Genomic DNA, 18264 nt, shown 5'->3' with positions numbered 1-18264 from the left:
TTCTTTCACATTGGTATGGGATTGTACTAAAGTGTAACTTTCTGTTTAAGGATAACTTACGTTTGTGAATATTGCAGATACATTGAATACAGAGACACAAGGTATTTTTTTTCCTGTCCTACAGAAAATACTTTATAAAGTCCATCCATTTTAGTTGCTAATGGCAATGTATGTGTGTGTGTTAACAGAAGTATTTTTCATGCAAATGAAATTTGAAACTACAAATCAAGTTTGTTTTTTGTGTTTTTTGTGTTTTTTTTTTTTTTTTTGGAGGTTATTTTTTCTGTTTGTTTGACACAGGTTAGTTTGTAGCCTTGACTGGCCTGGAACTAGCTTTGTAATCAGGCTGGCCTCAAACTCACAGAGATCTGCCTGCCTCTGCCTCCAAGTGCTGAGTGGGATAAAAGGTGTGTGTGTGTGTGTGTGTGTGTGTGCCACCACTGCCCAGCCGGATAGTAAACTTTTACTATCAAAAAGTCTGTACTAACAAGAGTTTGTCCATGAAATCAATATTAGCAATGCAAATTAAATCAATGTCACAATGAACATTTCGGCTATCAAAAAGAGTAAGGAGTCTGAAACACTGAAAAGATGTTGCAACAGTTTATATGATTAACTTTATGTGGAGACACTAAAATATGTAAGGGACTAACCAAGGTTAATTTTAGAGAGGAAAACTTGGTTAAATTACAGGAAAGAGCCTTAACGATCATTATTTTGTGTGCATTGGTGTTTTGCCTGCTTCTATGTCTGTGTAAGGGTGCTAGATCCCTTGGACAGTTTGAAGCTGCCATGTGGGTACTGGAAATTGAACGTAAGTCCTCAGGAACAGCAGCCAGTGCTCAGTGAAGCCATCTTTCCAACGCACTGAGCATACCTTTTTAATGTTTTGAAATACTGTTGAGTTGGGATTTCTGGGACCACTGTGGCCAGCAAAATAACAATTTGTGGAAGGCAAGAAGATAGTTTGGTCCAACACAATTCAGTAGCTGGTGTGGATTCAAACTTCGTATTTTAGGTGTATTTATTCACAGCACTATTTGGTGACATTTTTCCTGGTTATAATTAACCCCATCTATACAATAAAGCTGAAGAAATAACTACATTGAAACTTTGTAAAGAAAAAAGTATTGACAAGCTCATGACAGGGGGCTAGGAGAGGATCTATTGTGGTCTCAGCCACACCACACAAAGGTCACCAGGCTCTTAACCAGGGTTATGCATTTCTCCCCTTGAGGGACAATCCTGTGTTTAACCTTCAAGAGAGTACAGTTCTAAGATAACAAGGCTTTAAGGAAACAGCTCCCAGGATGGTGGTGTACACTGTGGGGTCCAAATGTGAATGTAATACAAAAGAATACAGTTCAAATCAAAGGCATAGCCTGAGCGTGATAGCGAAGGAAAGGTAAATACACACACACAGGATGTAGGTTTTACATGCTAGAATTGATGGATCTGCTGAGGTGGATGAAAGAATAAGACCATTTGCCCTGCAGACTTAAAGTGGGAATTGAGATCCCTGGGGCGTCTGCATAACAGCCAGAAGAGTAGGTGGCTTGCTGAGTTCTGAGTGACAAAGAATGGGACCCCAGAGCAGGCTGGCCAAGTAAACAAGCAGAGCCTGGTGGTCCGGCACGAGGTAGGTCCTCCGTAATTTGGGGGAAAGGACTGAGGAAGACACTGATCTCAACCTCACTTCTGTATGCATGTTCACCTAAGTAGGTTCCTTTTATTTACTGTCTACCCCTTCATTTATTGCAGGTCTGCACTAGGTTATGCATTGTCTATTACTCTTGAATTGTTTCCTTGGGGTCTACATTTAAAATCCCACCATTTCTTTCCAGTTTGTACTTCGCCTCAGCGATTAGCCATAAATGATCTAAAACAATTCTTTCTTGGATTTAGGCTATATGACACTTCTGGCTGGCAAGTTGGGAGCTAAAGTCAACTGGGATATTTTTAGAAAACCTTTTGCTTTCCTTAGAAGTACATTCATACTATTCTTGTGGATGTGATGCATTTGTGGCCACACAGAAGGGAAATGTCAAGAAAGCTTTAAAAGCATGCTTCCCTAAAAACACTGCCATAACAGCAGCCACTTCGTTTGTCAGCATGACACTGATCTATCCCATCTTTCCACAGCTCTTTCTAGGTGATCCCATGTGATAGCAGCTTCAAGTGACTCCACACCACCCCCTTCTAAAAACCTGGAGCTCGTGCCAAAAAGTTTTGCTAGGAAAATTTCACTTTCAATGAACTTTTTCTAGTTTTAAAGCAAATGTCACCTTATACATGTCCAGGTACATGTCTCACTTCTGCAGCTCAAAAGACTGACAGCTGTCCTCATTAATTCCTTTTAGAGTAGCCTTTGGATGGAGAACTTTGCCTAAACCCTGTGTAAGACAGCTCGAGAAGCTAAATAAAAGCACTTAACTGCTCTTCCAGAAGACCCAAGTTTGGTTCCTAGCAACCCACTACAGGCAGCACAGAACAGTCCAACTGCATTTCAGGGAAATCTGTCACCCTCTTCAGGACCCTGTAAGGACCTGTCCCCCAACACAGAATCTTAAAGAACCAAAAGGGACATTTAAAGACCAGACTTAACATCTGTTTATCCCATCCATTTCAGGGAGTTTGGCAATGGCTTCAACCAGCTACAAACAAGTCTTGCCTCCCACCTTCTGGCTTCTTGGCAATCCTAGTGGCACACAACTGAAAGGGAAATGCCTTACTAGCTCTGGGTAGTTCAGTCAACTCTTTCTCAAAACACCCACACAGTGGGGCTAAGAGATGGCTCAGTGACCAAGAATACAAAGACTATATGGAAACTCTTGTAGACACTTCCCAAAATAATGTGAAAAGAATTTAAATGGAGTCACCTTATAAAACAATACCCAGCTAGACCTGACACCAAGTAAAACCTCCAGAGCCAGGAAAACAGCTTAATTGAGCTGTTGGCCAAAGGGGTCCCTCCCAAACATCATCATAGGCTATGGCCAAGGCCATGGGGGGGGGGGGGGAATCTAATGTTCTGTTGCTGCAGTCACCATCTATGTCATCAAATATAGAGAAACTGAGCTGATGCCCAACTAGAAGCTTCACCCCTCCTAACTAGTGTTCAGTGTGCTGAAAGGTACTCTGCATTACTACAAGAGAAAAGGAGCATCACCCCACTGCAAGCCCTGTAACCTCTAACAGGGACCACTTGTAAAGTATACTAATGCAGCAGTGGCACAAAAGTTACGGGAATAACCATGGTGTTTTTGAGGTGTGTGTATTCATACGCATATGAAGAAATTTGTATACATTCCACTTCACATATGGAAGTCAGAGGACAACTTTTGTGGAGCTGTTTCTCTCCTTTCATCTTGCAAGTCCCAGGAATTGAACTCTGGTGATAAGGCTCGGCAGCATGTATTCTTTACCTACTAAGCCGTCTCCAAAGCCCCAACCATATTTTAGTTAGATTTAAGGTTCACTCCACTCCACTCATGAGGAATTCATACCAGGCACTGCAAAAGTTGCCAAGAATTTGATGAGCCAGATCATGGGCCCTAGGGAAAAAACTTGATTATTCTACTAAATGAAAGTAGCAATAAAGCAATTCCTAATGATATATTGTTATACTCATAGATCACTGCATTCCTCAGCCTGTGTCTTCCTGTGGGTGGTATGTGAACTGAGACCCACAACTGTTCAGTGTGCGGTGACTTAATTTAAGGCACGTGAAATATCTTTATTAAAATGCTTCTTCTCTCAAGGCTCTGAGATCCATGCAGAAAATATTGAGCCAGCTCTGGTGGATGACTCCAAGGAAGGAGATTGTGAACTCAGTGGATGACAGCAGGCAAAGGTTCAAACCAAAGTCTCATTGAAAACTCAAGGCGGACACAAAGTCCCAACCCAACCAGGAAGCTATTTGCAATTGACACCTACTGGGAAAGGGATAATCTTACCTCCAACAGAGCTCCTGGTTTATCAACCACACAGGAGGAAAGAACCCATGCCCAGTAGTTGACCAAAACAAAATGGACTCCCTTTATTGGAGCTTTTTCTTTTTTTCTTCATTGTTTGAAAGAGCAGGAATTTGGGAAAGTAGGGAAGTGAGTATCTGGGTAAAATTGGGGGAGGGAAAAGAATATTACCAAAAGATATTGTATTAAAATAATTTTATATAAAAGGGTACACACACCTCACAAGAGTGCATATTGGGTGACATGCAGTAGTACAGGACTTTGAATTAAAGTCTGTACCGAGGAGGCAGATGCTGGTGAAACTAGGTTTTAGGACAGCCAGGAATATACAGTGAAACTGTCAAAATAACAAAGAAAGTTAACATCAACCTGTGCTGCAGAGCCTCCTTGCCATACCCATGTCACGTTGCTTTAATTCCAACTACAGGGAATTCATAACTACCTGCACTCATTCACATATACATCTTTTTAAAAAATCGACACACACACAACTCACATTGCTTGCTGCCTATACTTACATCACTTTCCATCAAGTATCTGCACTGAATAAGCATCCTTTCCAGTTTCCTGAGAAAGTTCATAACTTAATCAAGCCTGGACATGACAGTATTGAGTACATTACTTAATGATGAACATGCACTTAAGAAGTGCATGTTTTTCAGGGCCAGGGATGTGATTCAGAGGTAGAACACCTGCCTAAAACGTGCACAGCCTGTACTTCAATTCCCAGGACTGAAATAAGCTAACAGCTTAAGTCCTTCAGCACACCTGAAAGCTTATTTCTGCTTCCACACTGTTCAGTCTTCCTGAACTACACAAGGCCCCTAAGCTGTGACTGCCTAGGTACCCCACCTCCCTGTTTCAGGATGCTGGAGAGATGGCGGGGCATGCCCTGTAAAGCCACTTACATTAAGTCCAATTCCACCTCTTCCTAGCTCCATGACTCGGTCTAAGCTACGCAATGTATCAAAGGGAAACAGCACCTTACCCCATAGGTATAAATGCCACTTTCAGTTGTCCCTACTGTAATCGCCTTCAAACATGAAAAATAGATGGAAACCATGTCATTTTCAAGAGTTTACTAAGATTCATCCTCAGATTTACATGTGATATATATTGGGTTACCCAAAGACCAAAGAATCCCAAGCAGAATCGACAGACAGAATTTAATATATGCACACGGTTGTATATATATAATGCAGCATCACACCATGTAGGGCATTGACTTGTTTTATACATTCAGATCGTTTGAAACACTTCTTAAGGCTACGAAACAGAACATAGAAAAATAAACAGTAATATATTCAACACTTACAAAAGTGGTATGATAAAGAATATAAAGTACTATTCCTTTCAACACTTCAAAAGATATGTATAGATATGTATATGTTTTTACAGGTAACATCACAAATGATCACATCTTCACATGCTTATAAGTATTATTGTACTCAGTGTAAGGCTAGGATCATTTTTCATACATAAATTTTTTCTAGCTTTGTAACAATGCAATTTTTAAACCATTCAAGTAAATTCAACCCCAAAGCCGCTGCTTCTCAGCATTAAGACATGCACCCACCCCCTTACAGGATTTTCTAAACTTGTAATTTTTGGGAAAGGAGAAAGTTAAAAAAAAAAAAAAAAAAAAAAAGTCCCAATTATCAGGAGATCCAATGGCTGATATTAAATAGGAAAATCTTAGCTCTTTCAAACTGATATATTCAATGAGCCATTATGAAGATTTTTAAAAAGCAGTTAGACATACAATAGTGTAAAATACAGTAAACAGAAATAGTATAGCTTCCTCTTCAGCTACACTAGGATGGACCTTGCTACGTACCCTAAGTGAAAGAAAAACTTCACCTCATCTAAAACTGAAGGTAAAATAAATGAAGCAAAATAAATATTGCTAGTTTCCAGGATGGCTGAGTATTTTCTAAACCAGAAACGTTTAGAAGTAAACTGTATTGCACCAAGTCAATCACAAGCAAGTTTGCAGTTCACAGGCATTTTAGTTCACCCTTGGGCCAAAGAGAAAACTACAAGAAGAGTTTGCATCGCATAAACTGTCTCGGCTGTGGAAAACCTACTCCTGTCAGGCTAAGGCAGGTTATGAGCCCTGCCATGAAACAGACATACAGGAAAAAACATGAGGGCTATCCAGCTGCCAGCATCCTGCTGCCAAGGAGTGCGTAGAGCAAGAATGGAAGGTGTGTCTTGAGAGGAAAGAACTTGAAGAACAATACTGAAAGAACAGGTTGGGGTCTATTCCAACTACAGCACCTAAACTAAAACAGATGAGCTTTGGTCAGTGGAAGCATTTGTTCAAAATGAATCCCATCAGAAAGTTTCATCATTTCCCAAGGACTTTCAGCTGTCATTTTTCTCTTTTCTCATGTAGAAAGAGGTCAAAATACAGTATGACAGTTCATGGAAAAAGCTTGCTTGGCCCTAGTTTGACCTCTCAGTGTAAGGCAAAATCCCCTGGATGAATACACTTATAACATACCCAAGAAAGAAAACTGACCATACAAAGATTGATCATTTTAAAACCAAAGCCAGAGTTCTATTCCAGGTCACAAAGGAAGTACCACAGGCTAGAATTCTTTCATCACTGATCCATCATGTCCTAGAGGTCAGGTGGGAAACAGAAGTCCATCAATTTCCCTCAGGAGCTATATAAGTACTGTTACCTCACTAAGGTAAGACAGAGTGACTGAGGAAACCAAGTGCTATTCTTTACCACTCACTTTTTAAACAACTCCCCAGTCAGTAACACAAAAGATATTGAAAACAGCTACTTACTTTGGGCTCCTGAGACCAAACATCAAACTTTCAAATCTGATTATATCAAAAGGTGATTTACATATTGAAACTATTGAAGCCAATTCCACACAAAATGCACAGACTATAAACAGAAAAGATCCTCTACAGTTCTTATCCATAATTCAGCCACTGACACTGACAAACTGGCAATGCAGAAACTTTACAACCACTCTAGCTTAGAAGCAGACAACAAATTCCTTTCAAAAGGTTCTCAATTTTTTTCTACATATCCCAGGCTATAAAATTTTCTTACCTAGCACCATCATAATATCTTTCAAAGTGCTCTTTAAAGCCCTATATTACAAAATTTCTAAATGCTAATCACTACTCAAATCAGCAGTTACAAAGACATGAGGGTAATTAAAACAGCACAGAGGTAAATACCATTATTACAGTACAGTGGAGCTTCACTGAGCCTAGCTGACAGCCAAACATTCTCACAAGTTATCAGAGGACCCAGAAAACTTGTCTGCTTCAGTTTGTCAAATTCAATTGTATTTGCTTTTAAAAGTAATCTGCCCCCAAAACAAAAGCCACATCTATTTCTGATTAAGTATATTACATACAACATGCAAAGAAAATCACCACCATACTACTATTTGCATAGCACTCAAGCTGCCTGATCACAAGGTAATTGCAACATAAAAAAGGTAGATTTTCACACTGATATGTACAAGTAAGAAATACAGTTTTACAAAGTAACACAGATGAGCAAATACTGTGCTAACCCTTCTGAGTCCAATCTCCAAGTGAGAACAGTGCAACATGCAAAAGGAGCCTCTAGTGAATACTTCAGACTGAAATAAGCAGGATCAGACACGGTACTGATGGGTAAATCTACAAAATGCAAAGCAAAACCACTTTCTAGCAGCATCCTCTGGAGAAGAACTGGAAGTCACAATCACATTCTTTTTATACAGTAATTCCAGCTATGACAAGCTGAACATGCAACTGTAAAGTGATAAACACGACCAATGGTGCAGGGAGAGGAACAAAACACTTTTTCTAGAGAAGCCTATCGGGTTAAAAATCTCAACATTTCTCACAAAATATTTAGAATCTGTCAGTGCATTAGTGTTAAAGTGGCATTAAAAAAACTTCTGCAGTTTTAACAGATGCAGATTATTTTCAAAATGCATAGCATCTACATTCCTTTCGAGTAGGCACCATGATATTTACAGCAGTGCTAGGAGTTCTTGATGATAACAACCATCTCACCGGACTTCCTACTATTTTCTTAGACATCTATTGTATGCAATCTCAAATTCAACAAATACTCACCAAAATTCAAAAATATACCCTATGGATATTAAAAGAACTATATACAATGATTCTAAGACACAGGTTAATAGGCTGCCTTGTGTGTAATAGTAAAGAGAAGACGTTATTCAAGTTTGACAGATACTGAGATGAAAGGCCTTTGGGTTGGAAGCATATTAAAAGACAACAGTGTTTTAGGCTGAGGATTGTTTGAGCCCAGTTTATGACTAAGGCATTGCATAATAAAATATACATTTCTATTTGGTGCAATGTTATGTTTTGGAATCTATATTGTGTTGAATGCTTTATTTTCTTGTCACTTTAGTAAACACTAAAAAGCACACATTTCCAATGTTTTAAATCAAACTTACACAAGAAAAAAAAACAAACAAACAAACACTATGTCTATGTTTCATATTGAGCTGTTTATAAAAAAATACTTAAAGTCATGTTTACTTTTTATGGGGGCAGTAATCCAATAAACAGATTCTGCATAAGAAAAACCACAATGCCAAAAATTCATCTGCCCCTTGAACTCGTGTCCAAAGTCTCATCAGAATAGGAATTAAGGGTAAAGGGGGAAGGGAGGAGATAGTTCCAATTTGGGTCTTTATTGTAATGTTTTTAAAGCCTTCAGAAATACTCCACCTAAAAAAGGCTTCAGCTCTACAATGTGAGCAACAATTAACCATTAAGTGTGTTGTCCCCTGTGGCCATCTCCCATCCCTGATCGCCTCCTATCTCCCCTATAGGGGCGGCCTCTAACATTTCGATGGTACTGATAGCCTTCCTCCCGGCTTCTGTTAGGCTGCCCTTTCCAGGACTCCTCGCCTCTCACATGTTGATAGCCACCTCGACCAGAAGAGCCCCAATCACTCTTGTACTTCCTGCTTCCGTAAGTTTGATTATAAAACTGCTTGGATCTGCCACTTCTCAAAATATTAGACACTTCATTCTCATCTTCTGAACTCTCTTCTTTTGGTCTTTGCACTCTATCCACAGAGTTGGCCCCAGAGCTAACCACATCAGCAGCAGTCTTGGGATCTTTTGCTTTCTCTGGTTTTTCTTTCAGACTTTGAATGGTCCTCCTAGGCTCAAGTTCAGCAGACACAGTTTCTCTCTCTCTGTTTAGAATCTGAGTGGGAGGATGAGCTTTTCCTTCCACTCCAGGAGAGCCTGAAGCCAAAGCTATGTCTGCTTTTCGTGTCTGGGAGGACTGCTCCACTCGGCCTTCATGCTTGCTGCTCACGCTTGCTTCAGGGAGAGAATGTGCACCTTCAACTCTGGCTTCTGGAAACTCATCTACTGCTGAGACAGAATCACATTCTTTAGACAGATCTAAATTTTCCAAAGGCAAATCCAATTCTCCTTTATCATCAGAGGGCAGGACAATATTTTGCCTCATTACAGGATTTTCTACAAATCCCTGAAAAGGATACCCATACCAAACATGAGGAAAAAAAGGAGGTGCAATGGGAACAGGACCTAAGAATGGGTTAGGCCCAAAGGACTGTTGTGGGTACATGTTCTTGCCACTTAGTGACTCTTCATATTCAGCATGAAGAAGCTGCCCAGGGTTTTCAGACTCCAGTTCAGGTTGATAAGACAATTGTCCATGACCTTCAGACACCTGAGATGGAGGGATAACCAGAGGTGAAGAAAACGCAGGAGGTCCAATCTCTGCCTGTGGCATCTGACCATTGACACTGGCCTCAGGGTGCATAGAGTAGTGAGCATCAGGACAAGGACAGTCACTTTCACTCTGAGCAGGAGGGGCTTCTTGGAACCATGGATTGTGAGGATATACGGGAACAGAGACCTTTGGGTACATCCTGCAGGCTGCCATGTAGGCCTGGTGCAGAGGATACAGATAAGAATGTGGGGCCCACATAGGGCAACTATATGCCTGAAAGACAGAAAAAAAAAAAAAAAAAAGCCAAATAAACAGAAATATGAGAAGTTAAAACCTGTCTTTCTGAAAGTGTTACAGTTAAGCTAAGTCTCTCATGCTTACAAAAACATATAATCTGAGTCTGAATACAAGATCACAGTGACATCCAACATGAGAAGAGCTAGAATCAAGTCATAGCTTCATTGCCTGTTCCCGGGCTCTGACTAAGGTAGGTTAAGAGGAAGCATGCCACAGCCACTCGGAGTTTAGCTAGATCCGCTCACATCCTGACTCCAGCCTACCAGAAAAATACTCAAACAAGAAACTCTAACAGGGCTCATTCTAGGAGCCCGCTAGATACTCCAAAAGCCAAGGATTAGCAAATCAGACCTCACAACAAAGGCTAAAGACGAAAACTATTTTGAATTCTTCTACTGTTGGTATTCAACTAAAAAAAACAAATTATGAAAAAACATAACTAGCTGACAACATGAAGTCCAGCATGGACCATGTAAGTATAACCAGGCAATGAATACAGCACATGGCTTTCTGAGGCTGGCTACTAAATTGGGGCACTTGATATTTATTGCATGTTTTGAGAACTGACAGAAATGAATTCAGGTCAAAGACAGTAAAACACTGACATGGACATAGAGTCCTGTAGCCTCTTTCTAAGAAAAGCTTTTTTTCCATTAACCAACCCGCAAAATCTCTCTGCTGTGCTAGTGAGCAATGTCCCTACCATACAGAGGGAGGCTTTCTTGACTATGTAAGTCCTTCACTCCTCTCAACAGAGGCAACTTTGCATAATAAACAGGCTTCCCAGGCAGCAAATGGTTTGCAAAGGACCAAAATTTGCTAAAATAGAGCTTCAAACTAGGATCTTACATCTAACTCCCCATCAAGGACTTTTTTCCATTCCCACGAAAAAATCCAGGAAATTGGTTTGCCTCTTCATATATTCCAAGGCCAAACCATTATCAATTAAAAGCAAAAGCAAGCAAAAACTAGAACCTATAGCATTACCAAACATAAAGGGTGGCACTTAGGAAACCTTAGACTACAAATTAAGAGTTAAATATTTTAAATTTTACTATTCAGACAGTGATGAGAAGTATAAAATGTAAATACCTTTACACCAAGATTGAAGAAGAATCGAAGAATGTTCTTATCTGAAAATAGAATAAATTTTCACTAAAACTACATACTCAAACCTTTCCTTCGCTCAACAATCATCACATTACAGCTCTACAAACTTTCCTGCCAGATTGTCTGTATAGTAAAACACAAAAATGGAAACAAAACAAATAACCAGGCTGTTTCTAGAGGGTAATTTCAGGTTTTTCTACACTTTCCTCTGCATTAACAGCTAAGTCTCCTTCATAAATAGCTAAATTTAATAGCTCAAATTTAGTTTATATGATTAAAACTCAATCTGGGAGAAAACTCAAACATACTTTTCATAGATTCTGTTGTGATTTCAAAAAAATCATAAAATAAAAACATAAACGAAAATAGTAAGATTCCCATAAGCCAAGTCAGATACTGGCAGTCCATACTTATAACCTAGAACCCTGGAGACTGAGGCAGAAAATATGTTCCAGGGCAGCCTGGGCTACATAGGCAGAAACTGCCCACAAAATAAAGAAAAGCTTACATTTTTCAAAGCTGTCAAAAGTTATTTATGGAAAGAAAACAAGAAAGGCTTAACTAAGCACAAAAACTCATTTTCTACTAAAACAGACCTGAACAATCAAATGATCTGATCAAATGATCAAATCTCTGCTCTTCATTCACTGAGTCGGCCATTTCTATGGCTTATTAAGAACCAGATCTCTGACTTCTATTTATATCTTTCCATTTCTCACTAACTGTGTACTCAAGGAAAAAAAGGAATGTGAAATTGGACAAGCCTCACCTTTAGGCAGGTCCTCGCCGGTCTGACACAGTGAATAAGGTGGTGCAATGGCTCGATCTCCCTTCTCACTACAAGGAAACCCAGGATAGAGTGGGTCTTGATAAAGGCTCATTGTCTGAGGCAAAGGCATCAAGGGCTGGTTAACTGCCTGAATTGACACAGGAACTGGAGAGGGTGTTAAATGCGCTTGTGACACGGCAGCTTCAGGTCCAGTGGTCTGTGTCACAGACAAAATGGGAATCTGAGCAGGGACACCTAAAGAAAGATAGGAGAAGAAACAAAAACTATTTAAAGTAAGTCAGTTATTTTCATCTAGATATAAAGTTCGTATTAAATTAACAATACGACACAATTTATACATCTTGTAAAGCACTGCGCAGTACACAACCTAAAGTACTTCAGGAACAATCCAGGAAAGAAGCTAAACCAGTAGACACTATAGGTTAGACACTATAGGTCCCTCAATAAATTTTTAAGACAACGGTCCTAAAGGAGATACAACAGTGCAGCCAACGGAGGAAACACGAATGATGGCACCAATCAGTGTTGTGCAACCAAAGAACCAATACAGCAGCAGAGGTAACTGGAACAAATCTCACACACTCAATATTATAAAAGCACACCTCAACGAAAAGCCAGCCTTCCAGAAGCAAACAAGAAGCACTACCAGTTCCACAACCGTAATTCTGCTGTGCTCAAGATCTCGCATGAGAACTTGAAGCTTCTAATTAAAAAGGCATTGTTAGGGGCTGGAGAGATGGCTCCGTGGTTAAAAGCACTGTTGGTTCTTCCAAAGAACTCAGGTTCAATTCCCAGCACCCACATGGCAGCTCACAACTGTCTGTACTTCCAGTTCCGGGTAATCTGACACCCTCACACCAATGTACATAAAATAAAGTTAAATAAATTATATATTAAGAAAATTTCCATTAAAAAAAGGCATTGTTAGCTGATTGAAATTTTTTCCGAATTCTCTAACCTGTTGGTCCAAAAGTTGTAGGCTCACTTGGCCAGGCTGGCACAGTGGCTGGTAAAGAAGGCACCGCAGGAGTGAGATGTACCTCTGGAGAAACTAGAAGGGGAGCTGGATTTGACAAAGGTATATGTTCTGCTGGCTTCTTCAAGAATGAGAGATAAACAAAACAAAAAAAATCATTTTGCTTTGACACAAGATTTACTAACAAATTTATCTTCAGTGAAGTATAAAAGACCCTTTTATAAAATTAACCATGTAACTGTTCATGCCTGTCTCCGGGCTCACTCACTGGTCAAAAATACCAGCCAACACATTTCATGTTAGTACAATTGCCTAGTGCAACTCACAGGCAGTTAGAGACAATAAGTTTTTAAGGCAAGAAACTAAAATCACACAGAAATCCTCTTTAAAGTCCTTAGTTTTAGTTTTTGTTTGTTTTTATGACAAAGATTCCTAAACAAAAATAAAATAAAACGCACTTAGGTATATTCATTTTGCCAACACAAATATGTTCAGGAAGTAGCAAGAAACTATATATTCTTACACTAGACCAAAAACCAACGTGTTAAGACCAAACATACTCATGTGTTCATTTACTTGGCAAACTACTAGTTATGGACTAAATACTTCCAGAAATATTTTTAACATAGCAAGAGTTTATCTTTTTAATTTTTAAGCTGAACCAACACAAAAATACTAAGAGGTGCCAAACATAAAGGTTAACAACTGTAAACTTATTCAAAATCAAGGAATGGCCAAAGAATAACTATAAAATGACATGCCAACACGCTAGACTAAATAAAATTACATATTAAAAAGAACTTAACAGAACCTGTTATTATGTCAAAATAAATTCTTCCATTTACAACACAGATGTTTTCATACAGAGTAATGAAACACAGAGAAGGGAGCCCTGCATGCCACGCACAATAACTTACTTGTTCTACTGGAGATGGGCACTCTACTTTCTTGGACTTAGACGGTGATGAAACTCTTGTACATTTATCATCGCTGATCTTTGGGAGCAACAAAGTCACAGTGTGATGAAGAAACTTCCATTCTGGATGATGTCGTTGCTTTTCTAATTCACTGAGAACCCACTCCCATTTAATCTGGCCTGCACATGGCTATGTCACACTACTGGGGGGCTTTGACCTCCAAGGGCCTAACAGTCTCCTTTACAAATCTCACTGTATAAACACGGAGACTGAGTGTGGTGGTTCATGCCTTTAATCCCAGCACTTAAGAAGCAGAGGCAGGCAAATATCTGAGTTTGATATTTGATATAGCCTCGTCTACAAGGCAAGTCCTAGGACAGACAAAGCTGTACAGAGAAACCTTATCTTGACAAACAAACAAACAAACAAATAAATAAAAATGAAATCACTGAAACAATCACAATAGGGCATCCTAAAAGTAGACTGAGGAAGTAACCAGAATTTGTCAATGACTTCAAGCTTCACCCTATTTCCGTTTTTATATTTCATCAGTAAAATTATAAAATATGTAAATGCTTCCAATGTCATCACCTAACTTCTTCCTTCTACACTATCACAGCATTAAAGAACAAAAGGCAACTAACATTTAAAACTTTAGGGACTGGTGGGATGGCTCAATAGCTAAGGTACCTGCCATCAAGCCTGGTGACTTGAGCTCAATTGCTGGGACTCACACAGTAGAACAGAAGTGACTCATAATTTGTCTTCACCTATCCACACAAATGCCATAGAGTGTACACATGCATTCATGGACACCAAGTAGAAAAATACATGTTTTAAACTTATTTAAAATCATTACCTCCAGTGTGCTTGGCTCGGGTTTTTTATCCACGTGAGTATGGCCACGCAGGGAGTCTGTGACAGATCACAAATGAGAAAGGCAGAATCAACCGTCAGTCAGTTTAAATACAGAAAAACAAACAGGCCAGTTTCTCTCCCATGTCCTTTCCCAATACACCAGTCCCTTCTTATCCACAACAGACCCTCAACTGATGTCTGAAACTGTGGATGTACTTAATTTTATACTATGAGTTTTTTTTCCCAGTATTTATAAAATCAGCAGAAACTAATACTGTAGTAAAACAGAATTACAACTATTCTGTAATAGAAGTTACATGACTATAGCGTCTTACAAAGACCTTATACTTCCAACTTTTCACTTGAAGGAGGTACCCTAAGCCAGCTCAAACTGACAGCATCACTCCTCTGCACTGTGAAAGCATTACTACAGCACAAGCACTACACCCAGTCAAAGCAATATTCCAGGCACTGCTAAGAAACCAGTGGGCAGGCAGCGTACAGCACATGGAAACACTGAACATTCACATGTGTACACAAGCCATCGTCCTGCTGCTTGGAGCAGCACTCAGTTTTTTAACTCTTATCAAGTATTTCTGGAATCCCCATTTAGTATTTCTAGATCGTACTTTACTTGAATACATAAAACCACAGAAAACAAAAGCATCAGTAAGGCGGGAAATACTGAATGACTCGAAACCCTCATGTTGTCAGGTGTCCTCAGTGATAAAATGGTGTACCTTTGTCCTTCCGCTCTTCTGTGTCTGCTCTTCGCATGCTTCCTTTCCTATCCTTTGCATGTGAATTCTTCCTCTGGACACACGAGATGCTATTCTGAGAAGGTGACTGACTGACTGATGAGCTCTTTAAAAGAAAGTCAACACTTTGTATTAAAATTTCACCAACATGTATACAAATAATACTCATACTTCTAATAAAAAAATCTCCAAATTCATAGCAATATATTTTTATACTTTAGGATCTACTTGCTAGGTACTTATGGGTATCACCTAGAGTCCATATTCAATTATATGCTCGACATTAATAGTCTCTTATTGAATTAAGCACTGGGTAATCAGACTTTCAGCCTAAATTAATACTTCCTCATGTATCAATTTCAAGAAATCACTGAGCAAGCTGTCATATTGAAATTGATATTCTTTGCACAAATGGTAACCTTCCCAAGGTGTGCTGAGAAGGGGAAAATATCAATTAGCAGCTATCACTGAAATGATACAGCCAAGAGGAAACCACCTGAGCTCTGACACTTAATCATTGGTAAAACAAACGGACAAAACAGGGTTCTTCAGACGAATTATCACTGAAGGTTCTAGACTCCTATCACAGCACTCTTAATCACATAACAGGAAAGAGACTATGTCTTCTATTTGTGTCTAATAAACAAACCTCTGCTTTCTAGTCCAGTTTCTAGTAAACAAACTTAAGCTACTATCAAATCCAACACGAGATCAATCTAAATCTAAAATCTGGAGTATGAAAACCCCGTTTTAACAAAAACAAAACAAAACAAAAACCTCACAATCTATGACATTACAAGTAGCACTGTTTTTGCCATTCACTAATCCAAGACAAAAGAGTAAACGATGAATATGTTGTATATGAAGACAACAAGCAATGCACAAAGGGAATGCACCTAGCACACAACGGTTCTCCTTTCTGACTGCCTCCCAAAGTTAGGAAAACAGGAGGTACTCACTCCTTTCCTCAGAAGTATTCAGTACAGCCCAGTAACTGACTCGTGGAGCACAACAAATTACATGTGTTTCTTGCTCAAACATGGTAAGCACACATCAAGTGTAGACTGTTTAATAAATAACGTTTCCTAACTGTTGAGGAAAACCTTGTAAATTGTCAACTGATCCTAAGCCTCTACAATGCAGGTTTTACTTGCAGACTGACAGAAAATACCATTGTTAGTGAACAAATCAACTTGCTTAACTTCACAGTTTTTTTTTCCACTAGTATCTCTAGTCACAGGACTAGAGTTATTTATTACTATGTTACTTTACTTTACTTTCCCTCCCTCCTTTTTGCTGGACTTGGAACTTCACTATGGATTCAAGACGGACTTGAATTCAAGGAGGATTTTTCTTGCTTCTCAAATACTTGAGATTACAAAGCACATACCACCATACCAAAGTCTACATAATATTTAAAATATTTTCAGTTTAAAAATTTAAGTCCACTGGGCAGTGGTTTTGCACACCTTTAAACCCAGCACCACTACCATCCAGCAGACTTAAAATTTAAGGCCAGCCTGGTATAAAGAGTAAGTTCCAGGACAGTTAAAACTACACAGAGAAATGCTGTCTCAAAAAACAAAAACAAAAAGTCCATTATCTGAAATTATAGTTTACTCCACAGTATATTAAGACTTGTAAACATTGATCTTTAGAATCCCCACATGCGTACAGAAAGGGCCGGAAAAGCCTGCTCATCCCGGTTCTGAATCTCATACAGCAGGCGAGACTCTTCAATAGCTTGCTTTTCTCTGCGTTCTTCTGGGGAGAGGCCAAAATAGTAAGATTCACGATTCATGTGATCCAAATCCTCAGCTCTTTCACGATCAGGTTTTCTGTCAAATAAAACATTCTTTCAGGAAAAAAAAAAAAAAGCAAATATATGGAGAAAATGCAATGATCTATTCTGCAGCACAAGCATCCAACTAAACAAGCTCTAACTGCGGCACTTTATAACTTAATAGAGCTGGCAAACAAGCAAACACACAGCGTTTAAAACTGCTTTACAAAGTTAAGACTTAAAATGGAACAGAATAAAATCAAAGTAAAATATAACTCACTCCCTTCTACACGATACAAAAATAACTGAACTTTTTCCTCAGAGCAGAAATACAAGCACTGTACATACTTTTTATGCCATTCTAATACTATCATAAAAATTTACTCAAAACAAAGAAAAAGATGGGACTACCAAGTGGCTTAAGGCTTGCCATCAAGCCTGAGCATCTGAGTTCAATCCCCAGAACTCACGTGGGGGAAGGAGAGCAGTGACTCCTACAAGTACACTTCTGACTCCACACATACGCCGTGGCACACACGCACACTCAAGTCAATTAATTAAACCTAAGTCAATTAACTAAAATGTGAAGGAAAAAAAATAAGAAAGCACTCTGATTTCCTGTTCTAAAGATAATCGCAAGATGAAACAAAGACCACCCTCCTCCCTATATCTCGTGAGGAAAAAGAAAAACAAGAACAATGAGATATTCAGGCTGGATTATTGGCTGCCATTGCTGCCGCAGTGTAACTTTGGTCAAAAAAAGATCACAAGAGCTCTAATTAAGTGTATTTAGAAACAATTCACTCACACACACACACACACACACACACACACACAGCTTGTAGCCAATAAGAGCAGTATGAAGTGCTGGAGAGTGGCTCAGCAGTTAACATCTCTGGCTTCAGTACAAAGGACCCAGGTTTGGTTCCTAATACCCATGTGGCAGCTTACAGCCACCTGTGACTCTAGTCCAGGAGATAAAGTCTTCTCTTCCGACCTCATCAGGCACTAGGCACATAAGCGCACACATACTCTGCACACGGAAAACACAGAAAACATTTTAAAAATAGCAGTATGGATATGAT

General features: G+C 39.2%; 1 protein-coding gene across 2 annotated transcripts in view; it reads right to left on the bottom strand.

Annotated features, from left to right (window-relative positions):
• Positions 1-5038: 5038 nt before the first annotated feature.
• The window catches only part of Otud4 (OTU deubiquitinase 4), a 44554-nt gene continuing 31328 nt past the window's right edge, over positions 5039-18264 (bottom strand). Inside the window, exons 14-21 of one of the 2 annotated variants that reach the window (XM_060393215.1) lie at positions 17072-17234; positions 15379-15502; positions 14640-14695; positions 13781-13858; positions 12846-12981; positions 11867-12121; positions 11080-11120; positions 5039-9963 (exon numbers count right to left, since the gene is read on the bottom strand). In XM_060393215.1, coding sequence (XP_060249198.1) covers positions 8749-9963; positions 11080-11120; positions 11867-12121; positions 12846-12981; positions 13781-13858; positions 14640-14695; positions 15379-15502; positions 17072-17234 — 2068 coding nt within the window. In that variant the 3' untranslated portion in view covers positions 5039-8748. Of the gene's footprint in view, positions 9964-11079; positions 11121-11866; positions 12122-12845; positions 12985-13780; positions 13859-14639; positions 14696-15378; positions 15503-17071; positions 17235-18264 lie in introns of both variants that reach the window. The other variant, XM_021635632.2, reaches the window with a different exon arrangement.

The sequence above is a fragment of the Meriones unguiculatus genome, chromosome 10 (assembly GCF_030254825.1).
Source record: "Meriones unguiculatus strain TT.TT164.6M chromosome 10, Bangor_MerUng_6.1, whole genome shotgun sequence".
NCBI classification, from domain to species: domain Eukaryota; kingdom Metazoa; phylum Chordata; class Mammalia; order Rodentia; family Muridae; genus Meriones; species Meriones unguiculatus.
The sequence above is the reverse complement of the archived record's forward strand: the minus strand, read 5'-3'. Positions and strand labels throughout refer to the sequence as shown.